The following is an 18,762-nucleotide window of genomic DNA, read 5'->3' on the forward strand; positions in this document are numbered from 1 at the left end:
TTGCCCATCAGGAGGATCTCAGGCTGCTAACAATCTCCCACCAAGAAAACCTCCTGCCCCAACTCTGATAAGAGACTCCAACCCCCACCCCCTGGGCCCCCAGGCTGCTGCTGACGCCATAAAGCCCTGCAGCCCTGGCGCCTTGGCGCCAGGCCGGGATGGTCTCCAGCGCGCAAACGCAAGCTTTCCTGGGCCTCGTTTGCAGGCATGGATGGGGGCACTTGGGGAGTTGCCGCATGCACCCCTTTGCCTCCTGTGAGTACAGCCCTTGAAGGGACAGGCAGGTGGTCACTCTGTGGGTGCTGAGGCTCAAGTTGGGACTTCATGCACCTCTTGTCCTTGTAGACTGTCCTTCCCAGCTTTGAAGGTGGTTATAAATTGGAACCTGAGGAGCCAACTATTTTGGCCCTGCGTTTATAGAGGAATATTCCAGGTCAAAGGGAGAACCATGCACCGTTACTGACCCAGAACCCTTGGATGGCTTCCTGCAGAACCTAAGCCAGATCCCCACCCCACCAGACTGCCCCACTCTGATCCACCTTCTGTTGGGTGAGTAGCAGTTGAGCCTAAATAAGGGCAGCTGAGAGCAGAGGGAGAGACTGACCCCAAAGGCTCTTCACAGAGATAGCTCCAAAGTGAACCAATGTTAGGAGCTCAGGAATCTGTGAAATCCAGCAGAAAATCCAGCAGAAAATGGAACCTGGACCACGGTGCTTGTAATTCAGAAATGATATTCAAATCCAATCTTTAACTCTGGCCCCAATGACCACCCTGTGAAGTGTGCCAAGGAAGACTTGGATCGCCATTGCCTGAGGCCATGGGTATTCCAACCCCAAAGTGTGAATGTGTGTGTGTTTGAATGTGTGTGTGTGTGTGTGTGTATGTGTGTAGGTGCCTCTGCATATGCCCTTGTGTATGTATGCATGTGTGTAAACATATGCGTGCATGTGTCAGTATGTTTATGTGCCAGCATGTGTATTTGTGTGCATGTGTGCCTGAAATGACTGTCCTTTGTCTTTTGTGCACTGCACTTTATCAAGGAAAACCAGAGCTGGATGGTAGGTAGAGGGGTAAAAACAGATTTTATTAAGGACTATTGAAATAGGGGGAAAGTGATCAGCATGGAACCTGGGGTTCTGTGCAGAACCCCATGTAAAGTAGAGCTCTGAAAACAGTATGGGCCAGTGGGGATTTATAGCCAAAGAGTAGAGTGGTGGTAGGGAGTGAGTGATGGGAAATTACTAAGAGGAAACACCTTAGTAGCAGGGGACAGAAGGTATGGTTAAAACCAACCAGCAGGATTCTTGCTAAACTTGAATAATGCAGAGATAAAAATGGAAGCCAAAGTCCTGGTTGGAAAGGTCAGGGAGCCTGAGCCGTTAGGTCAAAGAGAGAACATTTATCAAACCTGCTCCCTGACGGAAGAGATATTTTTTTTTCCCTCTTAAACTCCCTTTTTCCTTTGTCCTGTGGGTGTTCTGTTAAAGAGAAACTTACTATGATGTGCTTGTTAAAATGGTAAGCAAGACTTTATGAAAGACAATAGCAACAGCAGAGGGAAACAGGGGTCATCTCTGAATGCAGCTGAGACAGCTGGGAATCTGTATCCAAGGAGCAGGATGATGGGGTCAGTGATGGAAAATCACTGAGAGGCACCAGAGGAGGGGGCTTCTTGCTAAACTGGCCTAATATAGGGTCAAGGGCATATATTCATTAAAGTTGGGGGATGAGGAATGGGAGTACTGTGAAATTCTCAGTACTCCCATTCTAAAACTCTGGAGCTGGCCAAAGACTGGCCTACTGCTCCAGGAAACCTGACTGGGGTTGGTGAAAGAGAGAGTCTTGGTCAGTTTTAGGGAAACATTTGTGCCTCTTATTGAAGATAAGCCGAGGTGCCCTAATGACCTCATGTTCTCACTCCATCTGCAAAAGGATGCCGAGAGAATGCTGCAGAGAGCCCAGAGCTCCAGGCAGAGGGTGTGGCGGGACACTTTTCCTTCCATAGGAGCCATGGATGCTGTGGAACTAGCCAGAAAACTGCAGGAGGAGGCCACATGCTCCATTTGCCTCGACTACTTCACAGACCCCGTGATGACTGCCTGCGGCCACAACTTCTGCCGAGAGTGCATCCAGCTGACCTGGGAGAAGGCCAAAGGCCAGAAAAGGAGGAGGAAGCAGAAGGGCTCCTTTCCCTGCCCTGAATGCCGTGAGCTCTCTCCGCAGAGGAACTTGCGACCCAACCGTCTGCTGACCAAGGTGGCTGAGATGGCACGGCAGCATCCCAGCCTACACAGCAGGGACTTGTGCCAGGTGCACAAGGAGCTGCTCAAACTTTTTTGTGAGGATGACCAGAGCCCCATCTGCGTCATCTGCAGGGAGTCTCAGGAACACCGGCCCCACAGGGTGGTCCCTATTGAGGAAGCTGTGCAGGAATACAAGGTGGGCCTGGGCTGCGGGCAAGGGCAGGGGGATAAGTCCGGTCCAAGTGTGTGCACGTGTCAAGGAGTGTATTAGGCAGGAGAATAGCTGTTGTAACAAACAGCCCCACATGCAAGACCATACAGTGGATGTGTCCCCACACTCCCATGACAAAGCAGGCTGGTGGCCAGGCCATCACAGTGTCACCTCTATGATTATTCAGGAGTCCAGACTGACAGAGCCCCTACTCAAGCCCATCCACATTCCCTGGTCTTTATGCGTTCATCTGTGTGGGCAGGCCAGGCAACCTTATATTAGGCAGGGGAGGGAAGTCTTTTTCTTCCATCCACCCAAAAATTGGCCAGGGGCCCATAAATTAGACTGAATGAAGACAAATCAATGAGAAAGGGAAACCATTTATTAACATGTGCATGAGGTAAGAGTCACTTGGGAGAAACAGCAGGTGTTAAAAAAAAAAAAAAAGGTCAGAACTTTGGCTTATCTAGCATCTTAAGAATACAATTGCAAGTAGATTCCAAAGCAACAGGACAAAGGCAGAAGTTTCAGGCTCCCAAAGGTGGCAGACTGTAGGAAAGGGTTTCAGCCAAAGGGTCTCAGTCCACTTGGGCTGCTGTAACAATACAACAGATTGGGTAGTTTATAAATAGAAATGGATTACTCATGGTTGGAGGCTGAAAGTCTAAGATCAGGGTGCCAGCACAGGCAGGTGAGAGCCCATTTCTGGTTCATAGAGAGCCAACTTCTCACTGTGTCTTCACATAGAAGAAGGGGAGAGGGAGCTCTCTGGAATCTCTCTTATAAGGGCACTAATCCCAAGGCCCCATCTGCCATCACATTGAGGTTCAACATATGAATTTGCGGGGGAGGGACACAAACATTCAGACCACAGTAAAAGTAAATATATAGGGAGAAACTAAAGGAAGGGTTATTAGTACAAGTCTATCTTGGCACCAATTTTTTGTTTTGTTTTGTTAGGGCTGCACCTGCATCGTATGGAAGTCCCAGGCTAGGGGTCAAATTGGAGCTGCAGCTGCTGGCCTACACCACAGCCACAGCAATGCCAGATCCAAGCCGTGTCTGTGACCTACATCACAGCTCACAACACTGGATCCTTAATCCACTGTGCAAGGCTAGGGAGCGAACCCACATCCTCATGGATACTAATCGAGTTTGTTACTGCTGAGCCACAATGGGAACTCCATTAGCACCAATTTTGCATCTTCTTCATGAGCACAAAATATCCCCAGAGAGATGCTTTCATCATATAATGGGAGCCGTGGGAAGGCATCTTTCTACATCTTTGACTCTCAATTGCCTCCATCTCAAAGTAATCCTTTGGCATATTTGAGGTGGCATAGTTCCATCCCCTGCACCCCACTGGAATGGTCTTTGGGGTGGACGCAGCTTCAGAGGGCACCATCTAGATGTGGGGCCTACTGACCCCAAATCCCATGGCCCATGTGTCCCACAGTTGAAGTTGGAGAAGGACATGGAATACCTGCGAGAAGAGATGATGAAAACCGGGAACTTGCAGGCCAAGGAGGAACAGACCTTGGCAGAGTGGCAGGCAGGTGCTGGGAACCACATATGGGAGCTGAACAGGGTTGGGAAGCCCCAGCCAGCCCCCAGAGCACCAACAGGAGCTCCTGAGCCTGTGGAAACTCTGGAGGTGGGAATCCCTGTCCTGTGTGGATAAGAACATGGGACCCCAGAAAAGCAGTCATTTCCCAGGTCACAGAATTCCTGCAGAGTCAAGATTGAGAACAGTGCCCTCAGCACAGACTGGCCATTTCAGAAACACAAGGAGCAAGGGCACAGATGCTTGGACTTGCCATTTGGAGCTGAGTAAAATTGACAGGGCAGGGGGCCTCTACATGGCCCAGCTCCCGCCCCTGCCAAGTTTGCTGGTTTTCTGTGGGTCACTGGGGTCCAGGGGAGAGGTGCCATTGTTGCCAGAGCAGCCTTTCCAAGCTGGTGGGTTCAGTTGATGGGTGAAGTTCTTGGAAGCAGGTGCTAGGGGTGGTGGGTCCCTCACTTCCAGGATCCTTCCCCCAACCACTGCAGGAGAAGGTGAAGGAGAGAAGGGAGCACATTATGGTTGAGTTTGAGAAGATGGACCTCTTCCTGATGGAGGAGAAGCAGCGCCTCCTCCAGGCCCTGAAGAAGGAGGAGGAAGAGATGGTAGCAAAGCTGCAGAAGAGCATAGCCTTGCTGGAGCAGCAGAGTCACTCCTTGGAGATGCTGTTACTGCAGCTGGAGGACAAGAATGAGCGCACACCACTTCAGAAGCTGCAGGTGAGGTGGGCAGACCTGCTTACCTGGCTAGGGGTGGGGATGTGGGCATGAGCTCTGGCTCAGTGGTAGTCAAGGCGACCTGACCTGTGGCAACAGATACTGGTCAACAGGGATCGCTCTCTCAGTCAGTTCAAGCTGCATAACAAATACCATAGACCAGATGGTTTAAACAACAGACATTTCTCACCCTGGAAGCCTGAGATCAAGTTGTGGGCAGAAATCAGAATCATCTCTCCTGAGGCTTGTCTCCTTTGCTTGTAAACAGTCATCTTCTCCCAGTGTCCTAACATGGCCATTCCTCTGTATGTCTGTGCCCTGATCTCTTCTTACAAGGACATCAGTCAGATTGGATTAGGGCCCACCCTAATGACTTAATTTTATCTTAATCACATCTTTAAGACCCCATCTCCAAGTACAGTCAGTCTACAGTCTTGAGTTAGGGGGTTAGGGCTTTACGAAGATGAATGGTGTGTGTGTGTGGTGGTGGTGGGGGGGTTACTCAATTCAGCCCATGACAGGCTCTAATCCTAGAGACCTGTATCCATACCCTTCATAGCCCAGGGATGAGGCCTGAGGGCAGCTATCTTCCACACAGTGACATGGGGCACAATGGCCCAAACAGACAACCTTCTGACTTCACATGCAGAAGCAAGATACATGATTGCACCTGCTAGCTATGGAAGTAGGGAAAAGGCTGCCATGAATACACCTGCACACCAAGGCTCTGAAAAGGGCAGTTATGTTAGCCAAAAAGTGGGTAACTGGCTATCAAGTGTGTGGAGTGGTGGAATCCATAGCAAAAAATACGTTTCGCACTGCATTACATACACATTCATAGGAACATATTTTTACAACTGAAGTAAATACCACATGTAGGGTATCTATATCTCCCAGTGTGCCTGGGTCAGACCCAGTTTTATGCCTGTTATCCTGGCATTCTATGGGTTTTGTCCCCCCATAAGTGTCCTGGTATAGACAACAGGCTAAACTCTCACCCTGACTTTGGGAAATATTTTGTCTTCTATCAAAAAGCATCCTGTTTCCAACTAACTGACTCCTAACCCACTCAGGCTGAAGGCCCACAGGGTGAAAGTTTGGTCTTCTATGCCTCCATGGCATATAACAAGTGGGGCAGCTTCCCTGTGTCCTCACTCATTGTGATGGGGAAGAGCAGAAGGCCTGGGAGAGTCAGATGCATGATCGCTGTGTACAGCCAAAAGATAGGGTTTCACTCTGGAAACTAGAAACGGGGCCATGGGAAAACATCATAAACCCCTCCTATAGGAGGCTCTACCTGCCAGTCAACACGGGGTGCTCCAGAACGCCCCAGATTCCTAATGGGACCTCACCAATCTCTCTTCCCCTGTTCATGTCTTTTGAAGGATATGAAGGACCTCCTCAGCAGGTACGTGGCCACCATTGGTGGAGGTGGTGATGGGTGCAGGGAGGACTGCGAGTGGGACAAGAGGGGAGAGTGAGACCTGTCCCCACCGGAGGAAGAACAACCTGAGTGTGCAGTACCCAGAGGCCACAACCACCAAGCTGAAGACAGTCTGTAGGGTCCCAGGGCAGATAGAGGTGCTCAAGAATTTCCAAGGTAAGTGGGGGCCCAGGTGCTCTTGGCAATGCCCCGCCCTGCTCCTAGCCACTGAAGGCAAGAGACACCAATGAGGGAGGTCTCAAACACACCGCCCAATGCCCAAATGGTTCCCCTGCCCATCTCCTTGGCACCAGTAATATCCACAGTTGGGGTATGGGATCATGCAGTAACTCCAGTTTCAAAGCTGAACTCAGCCAAAGGGAAGCCTGGGTGGGGGTTAGGGTGAATGGGGGATTATTCAGCCCCTGTTAGGGCCTTGCCCTCCCCTCTTAGACCCTGAAAGTTCCCTCTCCCCTCCACCCTGGGCCTGTCTCCAGAGGATGTGATGCCTGATCCCACCACTGCATACCCCTACCTCCTCTTGTATGAGAGCCGCCAGAGACGCTACCTGAGCACCCCAGTGGATGGCACAGCCTGTGGCAAGGACAGGTTCCTAGCCTACCCCTGTGTGGTAGGCCAAGAGACTTTCTCCTCAGGGAGGCACTACTGGGAGGTGGGCATGAACCTCACTGGTGATGCACTGTGGGCCCTGGGTGTGTGCAGGGACAACGTGAGCCGGAGGGGCAGGGTCCTCAAGTCCCCTGAAAATGGGTTCTGGGTGGTGCAGCTATGCAAGGGAAAGAGATATGCACCTACCATGTCTGCCCTGATTCCCATTACGCTTACCGAGCCCCCCAGCCACATGGGCATCTTCCTGGACTTCGAGGCGGGAGAGGTGTCCTTTTACAATGTGAACAATGGGTCTCACCTGCATACCTACTCCCAGCCTGCCTTTCCTGGCCCCCTGCAGCCCTTCTTCTGCCTTGGGGCCCCCAAATCGGGCCAGATGGTCATCTCTACAGTGACCCTGTGGGTGAAGGGATAGAGGGTCAAGCAGGGGGAGCTTGGGCAGCCTTGTTTTTTCCAGAAGGTGAGGTGGTCCAGCTCAGCAAGGCCCATCTGCCCTCCTTACCTCACATGGAGCATCTGCCGGCCATTGGCTGTGCAGAGTTGTTTCACAAAACGGAAATATAATCTTGATTAAAGCAGTTAAACACTTAGCAACTATATTTTCTATATGGAGATGCTTCATAGAAAACTTTCATAAGTTTCATAGTGGGTCCCTTTCTAAACACATATGTACAAGGCACAGTGTGGTGCAGTTTTCTTTAGCTATGTCCCCGACTCTCCTCTTAGGGATGTTGCCATTCATTGGCTCCTCCAAGGTTTAAGGGTTTGCTTATATGTACAGCCAAGGCCTCAGGTGTTCACTTTCTTTGCCTCCTCCAAATTCTGTATTTGGGTCCTTCACATAGGGAAAATGAAAGTGAAGAGATTTTTCAAGCGTAACTTCTAAAAGCCTCAGAGCTGCGCACCCTCTACCCTTGGAACTTGCAGGGACAAAATTCAAAGAATAGGATCAAAGGAGGGTCCTTTCCTTTCACTCCCTCTCAGTGGTCCCCACCCCGCAGTTTCAAAAACACTAAAAGCCAGGTAACAGTTGCCTGCAACCCCAGAATTCTGATCAATGTACTCCTACCCCAACAAGACCAAAGTCCCTGCAGGCCAAGTTCCTCACCCCATATGTTCTGATTATCTCCTGGCCTGGGGGCACACGAGGACACCCTGGAACACTGGGGACGAATTAAGGCTCCCCACCACAGCCTCGGCCTCCTTTTGTTTTTGAGGTCTCTACGCTTTGCAGAGAGCCTAGTGATGGTGCAAGGTACTCCCCTGGCCGGGCCTCTGCACCCCGACCTTTCGCCAAGTGCGAGGGAAGACATAGGGCAGCGGGACACTGGAGCAGCCCCTGTAGCTAGGCGACCACGGCTAGGTCACCGGGCGAGGAGTCTCCAGTTCTGTCTCGCCAGCGGGCCGCGTGACAGGCTACAGCCAATCCAGAGCTAAAACAGGTTGTTCCAAGCGGCGGGGCGGGGAGAAACAGCTGCTTCCTACTTCCGCCCCTTCGGTTCCTCTTCCGGTCCTCGTACGGAAGCTCTAGGCCCTGGGTCCCCGAAGCCACCGCAGTTCCGCAACTGTACACTCCGCATCCCTGTAGTCACACAGCTTCGGACCCCAGAGCTTCTGCGGCCCGAAGCTCCCCGAGTCCCCTGGTATCTGCACGTCGCGTTCCTGGAACCCCGCGTCCCTGCGCGCTCCCCAAAGTCCCGGCAGCGGCCCGCCACCGCCCGACTCGGCGGAGAACGGTGCCTTCCTCCGTTACATCGGTGTTATGGCCGCCCCCGACTTGTCCACCAACCTCCAAGAGGAGGCCACCTGCGCAATCTGCCTCGACTACTTCACGGACCCGGTGATGACCGACTGCGGCCACAACTTCTGCCGCGAGTGCATCCGGCGCTGCTGGGGCCAGCCCGAGGGCCCGTACGCGTGTCCCGAGTGTCGCGAACTGTCCCCGCAGAGGAACTTGCGACCCAACCGCCCGCTCGCCAAGATGGCCGAGATGGCGCGGCGCCTGCACCCGCCGTCGCCCGTCCCCCAGGGCGTGTGTGCCGCACACCGCGAGCCACTGGCTGCCTTCTGCAGTGATGAGCTGCGCCTGCTGTGCGCGGCCTGCGAGCGCTCGGGGGAGCACTGGGCGCACCGCGTGCGGCCCCTGCAAGACGCTGCAGAGGATCTCAAGGTGTGAGCAAATCCAGGGCCTGGCCGGGGAGCGGTTGTGGGGGCGCGTCCTGGCTCAGGGTATGGGCCCAGGTCCCAGCCTGTCCCTAACCGGCACCCAAGCAGGACTGGAGCCCCGCCTACCAGTGAGGAGCAGGCCTGGGCGGGGCGGGGGTGGGTGTGTTTTCTGTGGTCTAGGTCCCACAGTGACAGTGAGAGGGCTGTCTGGCCGGGGAGGTGGGGGGCAGGGGCGGAGGCAGGGACTGGGCGGGTTTGACTGACCATTGGCAGCGATGGAGCCAGGAACAGGAAAAAGTGGGAAGACAATTTCAGAGACGACTGGTCACAGATGGACGTGCACGGATGAGCACTCAGCCCTTAGATTGGTGTGGGCCAGGCAGGGCCATGGCGCAGACGCCAGTGCTAATGTCCTGGTGAGAAGAGAGGGGAAGGCAGTCAGAAAGCCACTGCAGAGCTCTAGGCTGGGAACAATGAGCCATTGCCCTGGGAGGCAGATGCCAGGGCTCCCCAGGCTTTCCCAGTGGCATACTTTGCCCTTCTTTGACTCCAGGCTGAGATACCTTATTTCTCTGTTCTGGAAATGCATTTCCTTAAAATCCAAACCAACACCAGAACTCCGCTAAGAGCCTCAGGGCAAACACTCACCTGGCCCACCCTAGCTAGTTGCCTACCAAATTCCTCACTGGTCTCCTGGTGAGTTTGCTGCAGAAATGCAAGATATTGAGTACATGGGTGGTATCTTTCACACTTTTTGATTATGGCTTGTGTTTTGCTAAATAGCCAGTAGTGTTTGCTGAAGTATATCAAGTACACAGTTTAGTCAACATTAGAATCAATACTATGTCGCTATCATAAGAAAAGCTTCTGGGACAACAGGATAAACCCATAGCCCAACCTATATCACTGGATTTCTCCTGACACAATCCACAGTTTTCTTCTCATTCTGAGTTATGTATACAGGAACATTCATTCCTTGTGTCAGTCTAGCATATATGCACTCCCATCACTGAGTACCCAGTTAGAAGGCAGAAAGTGACCAAAAGAGCAGAGAATAACCAGCAGCTTTCTAGAGGCCTCTACCAGCTGACCTGATAGAGTCTCATGGGATAGCACTTAGCCCTCTCTAGCATAGGGGAGAAAAAACCTTTTCTCTACTGTGTTATGTTCTATAACTGAGGCTTGCAAGTCAAAGTGACAAAAGAGGTTAACAAGTAAAAACATAATTTTATTCATGTTTTACATTATATATGGCACAAGGGTTTCATAGGAAAGAACTGGTTAGACTGAGGAAGTGGTTAATATTCCATTAACCACTTAATGGAAGGATGATAAATTGTGGAGAAGCAGCTAGGCAGAGGAAAGGGGATTTGGGCTTCTAGGGCCAATGAATTGTGGGGACTAAGATTGGGGTTATTTGAGTAAGATTTGTTTAGATAGATTCACCTTAGTATCAACAACTCTTTTCTGGGTGATGAGTGCTCTCCCCTTCTTGGTACAGGGTGGGCACCCTTTTCATGGAAAATTTGTGCCTTGCCTTTAGGGAGAAAGGAGGAGGGCAGAGCTCTTCCTGCAGCTACTGTTTTTCAGTCACCTTTAGCTCTAAATTTTGATGCCATAGTGGCATATTTTGAGATGGCATGTCCCAGTCCCATCACTATACAAAGTGCTCACTTTGTCTTAATGCTGGGGATGCCCCTGCAAACTGCTCTTATCTGGGCTGTGGCTGGTATTTGCACAGCCTGGCAGTACTGGCTTTAGAAAGTGCAACCTCCTAGGGGCCTGGTGCATCTAGAACAAGGATGAGTCCCCACAAGCACCACTGCTATCAATTTCTGTGATGGTCCTTCAGACCCTCCTACATCCTAGGCCTCCTGGCTCTCCCAGGTGCCAAGTGTGTCAAACTGTGTTGAAGTAAACATCAGGCATAGGCTTGAAATCTGGACCTGGCAGCCAGATAAAAATGTGCCCTTCTGTCAATACTGCAGCTTGTTCCAATTAGCTGAAACTCAGAAAGCCCAGGGCACAGAGAGGCAAAGGGGTTTGGAAGAAGAAAATGTGGTTTTGTGCTAGCAAGTTGGGTTGTGGGAAGATTGCCCTGAGATGAGAGAGGGGTGGGAGCAACAGAGAAAAGAAATTCAGGAGTTCCTGTTGTAGCTCAGTGGTTAATGAATCCGACTAGGAACCATGAGGTTGTGGGTTTGATCCCTGGCCTTGCTCAGTGGGTTAAGGATCTGGTGTTGCCGTGAGCTTGGTGTAGGTTGCAGATGTGGCTTGGATCCCACATTGCTGTGGCTCTGGCGTAGGCCTGTGGCTACAGCTCTGATTTGACCCCTAGCCTGGGAACCTCCATATGCTGCGGAAGCGGCCCAAGAAATCGCAAAAAAAGAAAAAAAAAAAAAAAGGGAAAGAAATTCAGACAAGGGGCAGTGGCTGGTGGCTGACTTGGGCAGTGGTAGGAAGGCCATTATGGTTAAAGGGCATTTCCCAGAAAACTTGAGTTTGTTCCACCTGTCATGCCCCAGACCCAGTTTTCTGTGACCCCGCCATCTGAGTTGAGGCTTAGCTATGGTTGGGCATGGACCAGGGAGAAGGCCTGGACTGGCTGGGGTCATCTGGTCTCACCTCCCTACAGGGAAAGCTGGAGCAGTCTCTGGAGCGTCTGCGGAAGCAAATGGAGGATGCGCTACTGTTCCAAGCCCAGGCAGAGGAGACATGCTCCTTGTGGCAGGCAGGTGGCCAGTCACCCGGTGTGGTCGGGGGCAGGGAATGTGAGGGCCCCTACCTCACAAGGCTACTGTTCATACTCAACTTCATGCTTCTTATAAGGCAGCACCCCTGCTCCAGACCCCATGTAGAATCCACTTTAGAGGGTGGGTTTGGGATTTGGGAGTTACAGGGAATGGGAGCTTGAGGAGCTTGGGTGATGAGAGTAGAAGCTGGGGAGGTAGGAAGTTCCCTTTGTGGCTCAGCGGTTAATGATCCCAACTAGGATCCATGAGAATGTGGGTTCCATCCCTGGCCTCCCTCAGTGGGTTAAGGATCTGGTGTTGCCACGAGCTGTGTTGTAGGTTGCTGACGTGGCTCAGATCTGGTGTTGCTGTGGCTATGGCGTAGGCCAGAAGCTGTAGCTCCAATTCAACTCCTAGCCTGAGAACTTCCATATGTCACAAGTATAGCCCTAAAAAGCAAAAATTTAAAAATAATTTGGGGAGGTACTTGGTGTTAGACGGCCCTAGGTGGTGGATTTGGGGATTGCAGGCCCCTGAGTGGTTGATTTGGGGATTAGGGAGGGATGGCATGGGGGCCCTAGGTGGTGGATTTGGGATCAGGAAGGGATAGATGTAGGGGAACCTGGATTGGGGGTCATGGTGGCTCCAGGTCCCAGGCCCTCAGCTGTCCTCCCCGGCCCCCACAGAAAATGGTGGAGACCCAGCGGCAGAATGTGCTGACAGAGTTCGAGAGGCTGCGCCGACTGCTTGTGGAGGAAGAGCAACGGCTACTGCAGAGGCTGGAGGAGGAGGAACTGGAGGTACTGCCCCCATTGCGGGAGAGTGCAGCCCGCCTCGGACAGCAGAGCGCCCAGCTGGCCGAGCTTATCACTGAGTTGGAGGGGCGCTGCCAGCTACCAGCGCTGGGGTTACTGCAGGTGAGCTGACACCCATTCCTGGGGGTGGGTTTGTGGGGAGCTCAGGGGAAGGCCAGGAGTAGGAAAAGATAAGTAGCAAAGGAGAGGAGGCATTGAGCAGAGCAGGCTGAAGTGACTTTGGAGCTTTCCTAGACCTCCCAGGTCCTCACCAGCTAGTCTCCTTCTTTTGAAATATGAGGGTTGGACACTGATGCTGAACTGCACAAACTGCTGTTAGCTCCTGTCTAGGAGCCCACTGGGGGCTGGCCAGGCCACAGGGTAGGTGGCATTCCAGGATCCAGGGCCAATGGGTCTCTACCCAGCTCTCTGAAGGTTTAGGCCCACTGGGCTGAGAGGAAAGGCCAGCAGGTCTTTCATAGGGATTCTTGCCAGAGCCCAGTGCTGCCCTTGGGGAATCTTCTTGGCTCCTGGCGCCAACAGTGTGTGCCATTAAGTGGGAGCCAGAACACAGCCTTTGCGACCCAGGGGGCTTCCTGTGGGAGGTGACCTTCCTTGAAGCCTAAGAGCTGAGTGGACTTTCGAGGACCAGTGAGAGGCTCCTGGCTGCTGTAAATTGAGTTCTTTGGCCTTTGCTGAGCCATTGAGTGATTTTTAAGCCCAGTAAGCAGGAAGAATCCCAGGCAAGTGTATAGCAGACATTGAGGGAAATGAGCAGAAGTGGTCTGTGGTCAGTAAAATGGGGGGCTAGGCTGGCAGCTGGGAGGTGATAGGGAGCAGCCCTCAAGGGTGAGTGAAGGATACTGGAGAAGCTGCAGGAAGCAGAGGCTCTGGGAGGAGGAGGGCTTGGCCCCAGAAGTGAGATGAGAACCACAGATTTACATGAAATACGATTTGGAGTCTGAGCAGAAATGTCCCTGCATGGGGACGGGGTTAATCTCAGCTGGCCTGGCTATGTTTTATACCAGTGCCCTCCACTGCCCCCTACCTGCTCCTCACTACCTCATCTGCCCCCAACTGCTTGCCACTACCTCACTACCTGCCCCCGCCTGCCCTGCTACCTGTCCTTACTGTCCACCACTGCTCCCATCTACACCTCACTGACCTTGGCTGCCCCCTACTAATTCTCACCTGTCCTCTACTCCCCTCTCTTCTCTCCCCACCTGCTAATATCTCCTGACCCCCTTGTCCTTTCAGTTTCCCTGGCTGGCTAGCTGGCTGCAGGAAGGATGGCCCCTATCTTCTTCCTCCCACCCCAGCTCCAGAGCTCCTCTTGCCTGTGTTAGGGTGGAGATAGGGTCTGCTGCACAGAGGATGCGGGAGAGCAGCCCTGAACTGCCCATGTTCACTGGGACAAGTTGGGGAGGTCAGGTGGGCTTGTACCTTCAGCCCACAGTGTCCATCATGAAGCCTACTCAGGGAGCACCCAGCCTTGGTTCCTGGTTCCTGGTGCCTGGAGGTGGGTGTTGTGCATGCATCCCCTGGAGTTTGGGAGAGTTCAGGAGCCCACCCCTACAGGTCTCAGCTGGGGCAGAGAATGGGATTCTGGCTGCCCTCCAGGCTTCCCCCAGTTGCTGTCATTCATGACCATAGAGCATCTTCCTAAAGGCATGGGTCTGAGTCCCTACTGCCTAGAGAAGCCAGAGGCTTCCATGAGGCCTTCGCCCCCCCACCCCACCCTCAAGACAGGCAGAGACCTGCTCTGTCCCTCTTCTGCTGTCCTTTCTCGCATATAGTGTGTCTGCACACAGGCTGTTTCTTTTCTTTTTTCTTTTTTTTTTTTTTTTTTTGCTTTTTTAGGGCCACACCCACATGCAACATATTCCCAAGCTAGGGGTCCAGTCAGAGCTGCAGCTGCCGGCCTTCACCACAGCCACAGCAGTGCGGAATCCAAGCTGCGTCTGTGATCCACACCACAGCTTATGGCAATGCCAGATCCTTAACCTACTGAGCAAGACCAGGGATTGAACCTGCATCCTCATGGATACTAGTCGGATCCGTTTCTGCTGAGCCACAACGGGAACTCCCACACAGGCTGTTTCTGAGCAGGCAAGCCATTGTGGCAACCAAAACCACCTCTCCCATTTCCCAATGCCAGCAGTGGGCCACCCCTTCCTGTTAGGTAAAATAGCTAACTGCTTTGCACCCAACCCACCCCAGGCTTCTGGTGCCCCAGGTCCTTTGCATGTGCCTCTCCCAGGCCTGTACCGTGTCCCCTCTATCTCCTGATGAACCCTCTTTAAGCTTTAGAAACCCATGTCTCCATTTTTCTTTGAAGCCTAGTGTGTTCCCTTCCCGCCAGAATCAGCTGCTGTGTGTGAAGATCCCTTGCTTCAAGGGAAATCTTCGTTGGGCACAATGTCTTGTCTATTTCTGTGTCTCAGCTCTGGTCCAGTAGCTGGTGAACAGTTCTTTGGAAGGACCACATGTGAGGTTCATTTGCTTGACAGTGTGGGCCAGGCCCCTGCTGTTCACCAGGTGCTACTCTAAAAAGACAAGAGATCCGGCCACTTGCTGCCAGGATCCAGTGTTCCAAAGTTTGAGTCTCAGTCAGCTCAGGCTGTGTAACACATACCACAGGACTGGGAGGCTCAAACAACAAGTATTTTTTTGTAGTCTCACAGTCCCAGAGGCTGGAAGTCCAAAATCAGGGTGTTGGCAGGATCATTTTCTCCTGAGGCCTCTCTGCTTGGCATGTAGATGGTCATCTTCTCTCTGAATCCTCACATAGTTTTCCCTCTGTATGTTTCTATGTTCTGATCTTTTTACAATAAAAGGACACCATCCTGGTGACCTCATTTTAATGTCTAGGGTCACCACTCTAAAGACTCTTATCTCCAAATACAGCCCCATTCTGAGGTCATGGGACTTCGGCTCGAACATATGGATTTGGGAGGACACAGACATCCTATGAAATTTGAGAAAAATGCTTTCTCATATCATCATGGGAGAGAGGAAGATCTAGTCAGAGAGGCCTCATCAGGAAGTTAGGCTGTGAATCAGGACCTGAGGGAGGGCAGCCGGCACAGGCCGGGTGGGAGCACCTGCAGGACAGGTGGGCAGATAAAAGCAGGTGAGGCCGAGGGCACCAGACAACCAGGTGCCCAGAGCCTGGGGGTCAGGAAGTGCTAGGCTGATGTAGCTGTGGCTTCTGGCTCAGGTAGAGACAGCTTTCAGTCCCTGGAGGCTGGGACCTGCCCTACCTGTCCTGGCACTTGAGGCGCTTAGGGTTCTAGTGGGTGAGAGAGCTAGCAGCCAGATACCTTGTGCCCTCCAGGTATGCAGAGGGAATGGGGCCAGGTCTGCAGGGCTGGTTGCTCCCAGAGCTTCCCTCCAGTATCCCCATATTTGAGCCACACACAGGATAGCTCCATAGTTGTTTCTGACTTCATGAGTGTGTGTGCATGTCCATCTAGGAGGCTTAGGGGCACTCTGGTGTAGGGTCAGGCTGGGATGAGGGCAGGCCCAGGACCAGGGGATGGGTGCTAAATGTTGTGTGTGTCTCTCCCACAGGACATCAGGGACACCCTGCGCAGGTAGGAGCTTCGGTCCCTCTCTAAGGGAGGTGGGCAGTGTTCCAGGTGGGCCCACTGCAGGGGTGACACTTGTGCTGCCTCTCCAGGGTCCAGGATGTGAAGCTGCAGCCTCCTGAGATAGTGCCTATGGAGATGAGGACAGTGTGCAGGGTCCCAGGGCTGGTGGAGGCCTTGCGGAGGTTCCGAGGTGAGTGCCATGTAGTATGCTGAGGCTAGGGGGATCCCACCCTCTGTCTCCAGTCCATAGGAAGTGCTAGTCCTGAGCTCCTGGTGGACTGGGGTCTGTGGTAGGTTTATGATGAAAAACCAGGAGGGGTCAGGGCCATTGGGCAGGAGAAGCAGCTAGGGAAAGGTCAGGTCTTAGCTGTTCACTGATGCATTTAGGAAAAGCGGAGGTGGGACCACCCTTCTGGTGTCAGGTGCGAAAGCACTCATGTGGCCCCCAGGCATGGGGAGCCTGGGATGTAAGCTGGACTGGAACACACACGATTCCCCCCTGGGGACTAAAAGAAAGGACATGGAAAGCTTCTGGGGTTTCTTTCTGTCCTCTGAAGGAGGATGAATCACAAGGAAGCGTGGACTGCTTTCTGAAATGTTCCAAGGTGCAGCTAAAAGTGGTTAAGTAATCTTTTCAAGTGGAGGGTGGCATGTTTAGTTTGTGATCATTCACAAACTGCAAGGGTGTGCATATCTAGGGAAGATAGCTTCGAGGGTTGACCACTGCTCTCTCTGCAGGCGACATGACCCTGGATCCTGACACCGCCAACCCTGAACTGGTCCTATCAGAGGACAGGAGGAGCGTGCGGCGGGGGGACCTGCGGCAGGCCCTGCCTGACAGCCCCGAGCGGTTTGACCCTGGGCCTTGTGTGCTGGGCCGGGAGCCCCTAACCTCTGGCCGCCACTACTGGGAGGTGGAGGTTGGGGAGCGGGCCAGCTGGGCCCTGGGCGTCTGCAGAGAGAACGCCAACCGTAAGGAGAAGGGCGAGCTATTTGCTGGTAACGGGTTCTGGATCCTCGTGTTCCTGGGAAGCTACTACAACTCCTCTGAGCGGGCCTTTGCCCCTCTCCGAGACCCACCCCGGCGTGTGGGCATCTTTCTGGACTACGAGGCTGGACATCTGTCCTTCTACAGTGCTAATGATGGATCGCTCTTGTATACCTTTCCTGAGACACCCTTCTCTGGGACCCTGAGGGCCCTCTTCTCACCTCTGTCCAGCAGCCCGACCCCTATGACCATCTGCAGGCTGAAAGGTGGGCCTGGGGACATGCTGGCTCCCCAGTGAGCAGGCCTCTCTTAGCCCCTTGTCCTGCCTTCTGAGCCTTCGAGCCACTTGGAAACTGAGAGGAGGGTGCTTGTCCTCTGAGCTGTGGAAAGCACTTGCAGTACCACTCAGATTATGCATAGCAAAACTGAACTCTTGTCACTGCCACTCCCAGGAAGCCATGTGCAAGTGTGTGGGGGTTGGGCTGTGTCCTCCCTGGGGGCCCTCCAAGGTCATCAGGTCCCTAGACCCCATTCACCAATGTGTTTACCCAAGCCATTTGCAGAACCCTGAGCCCAGGGCCCTGGTACTCTAGCTCCATCCAGCCTCAGTCTGGAATGAGACACCAGGGCCTACAGAATTTTCTCAGGCTGCAGTCTGAGCCCCCCACCCCGACCCCAAACCCTGGGTGTGGGGGCAAACCTCAAGAAAGCTGCCATCCTGTGAAATTCTGTCCAAGAGGTGGTTCCAAGCCCACCAGCCTGTCTTGGAATCTGGTCGTATAAAACTGGTAGGGGTTCTTAATGTGGTTGCCTCATGGGGGGTGGCAGTGGTGGGAGGGCAACAGAGTCCTCAGGAGACAGGTGATAGGGGAAAGGCCAAAGGAAGACAACTGGGAGCAAGTCACTAAATAAAGGCGTTGACTAACTAGGACACACAGGCACCCTCAATTGCCCCCAAGGGTGGTCAACTGGGGCTTCTGAATAAAGTTCCTTCCCTGGTACCCAGTGTAGAGATTTGGTTCTGGGATCCTGGAGGTGACTGCAAAGCTCAGAAATAACACAACTTCACAGTTTCTGTCTGGGCTGTGCTGAGAACAGTTGGCTGATGTTGCCCTCATAAACATCTCTTCACTAGCCCATGGGGCTGTCCCTGAGCTCAGGACCCAGAGTCTCACCCCTTCCTGGGGCAGAGGGTAAGGCCACAGAGAGCTCTGGCTTACAGGACCCAGGATTTATTTTGCTGTAAGTTTGGCCCTTCTTCATCCCTCTTAAGAAGGTGTGATCCAGTGTCTCTGTACCCCCAGATTTTATTAATTGTAAGGACCATTCTCATAGTAAATAAACTAACAGTTGTCTGAGTCCTGTTATGTTTAAGGTGATGGGTTGGGAAATTCTCCAGAAGGCCCACCCTGGGGGAGGGGATACAAAGGCAAGATGCTCACAGGCAAGTTCAGGGATGTAGCTGCTGCCCACACAAATGCAGCAACTCCCAGGTGTGGTCCTCATGTTCTTTGCTCAACATGTGTGTTAATTTCATGCAGGCCCTGTGGGAATTTTTTTTCTTTTTTTCAAATTACCTGATAAACATTTCCCGTGTTCCAGTGTGTTCAATAGCCAGGCTTTTACATTTACTTGGTTACTTATTGACTCATTCTTCGATTCTTGGACTTCTTTCTTATTGTTACTACATATATACCATGTCTGA

General features: G+C 52.7%; 2 protein-coding genes across 7 annotated transcripts; both read left to right on the top strand.

Moving 5' to 3' along the window:
* The first annotated feature begins 142 nt into the window (after positions 1-142).
* On the top strand, positions 143-7,374 carry TRIM17 (tripartite motif containing 17). Of its 3 annotated transcripts, XM_021083381.2 has the most exons (8): positions 143-255; positions 434-549; positions 2,006-2,439; positions 3,911-4,006; positions 4,504-4,734; positions 6,117-6,139; positions 6,231-6,331; positions 6,652-7,332. In XM_021083381.2, the coding sequence occupies exons 1-8, from the start codon at positions 212-214 to the stop codon at positions 7,197-7,199; spliced, it is 1,593 nt and encodes a 530-aa protein (XP_020939040.2). In that variant the 5' UTR covers positions 143-211; the 3' UTR covers positions 7,200-7,332. The 3 variants fall into 3 exon arrangements, 1 of the variants encoding a protein (XP_020939040.2); XR_014837319.1 differs by lacking the exon at positions 6,117-6,139 and having other exon boundaries at positions 4,504-4,739; positions 6,214-6,331; positions 6,652-7,374; XR_014837320.1 differs by lacking the exon at positions 6,117-6,139 and having other exon boundaries at positions 175-255; positions 346-821; positions 4,504-4,739; positions 6,214-6,331; positions 6,652-7,374.
* A 939-nt stretch (positions 7,375-8,313) lies between these two features.
* TRIM11 (tripartite motif containing 11) lies at positions 8,314-18,415 on the top strand. Of its 4 annotated transcripts, none has more exons than XR_014837317.1 (6): positions 8,314-8,954; positions 11,586-11,681; positions 12,369-13,995; positions 16,050-16,072; positions 16,159-16,259; positions 16,808-18,415. XR_014837317.1 is itself a non-coding variant. In XM_021083380.2 (6 exons), the coding sequence occupies exons 1-6, from the start codon at positions 8,547-8,549 to the stop codon at positions 17,353-17,355; spliced, it is 1,407 nt and encodes a 468-aa protein (XP_020939039.1). In that variant the 5' UTR covers positions 8,314-8,546; the 3' UTR covers positions 17,356-18,415. The 4 variants fall into 4 exon arrangements, 1 of the variants encoding a protein (XP_020939039.1); XM_021083380.2 differs by having other exon boundaries at positions 12,369-12,599; XR_014837318.1 differs by lacking the exon at positions 16,050-16,072 and having other exon boundaries at positions 12,369-14,595; positions 16,133-16,259.
* The last annotated feature ends 347 nt before the right edge of the window (positions 18,416-18,762 follow it).

This window comes from Sus scrofa, chromosome 2, assembly GCF_054392235.1.
Source record: "Sus scrofa isolate SSC_HxYL_T2T_F1_AM1 chromosome 2, Sscrofa_HxYL_maternal_Yorkshire_Landrace_v2.0, whole genome shotgun sequence".
Lineage (NCBI taxonomy): Eukaryota > Metazoa > Chordata > Mammalia > Artiodactyla > Suidae > Sus > Sus scrofa.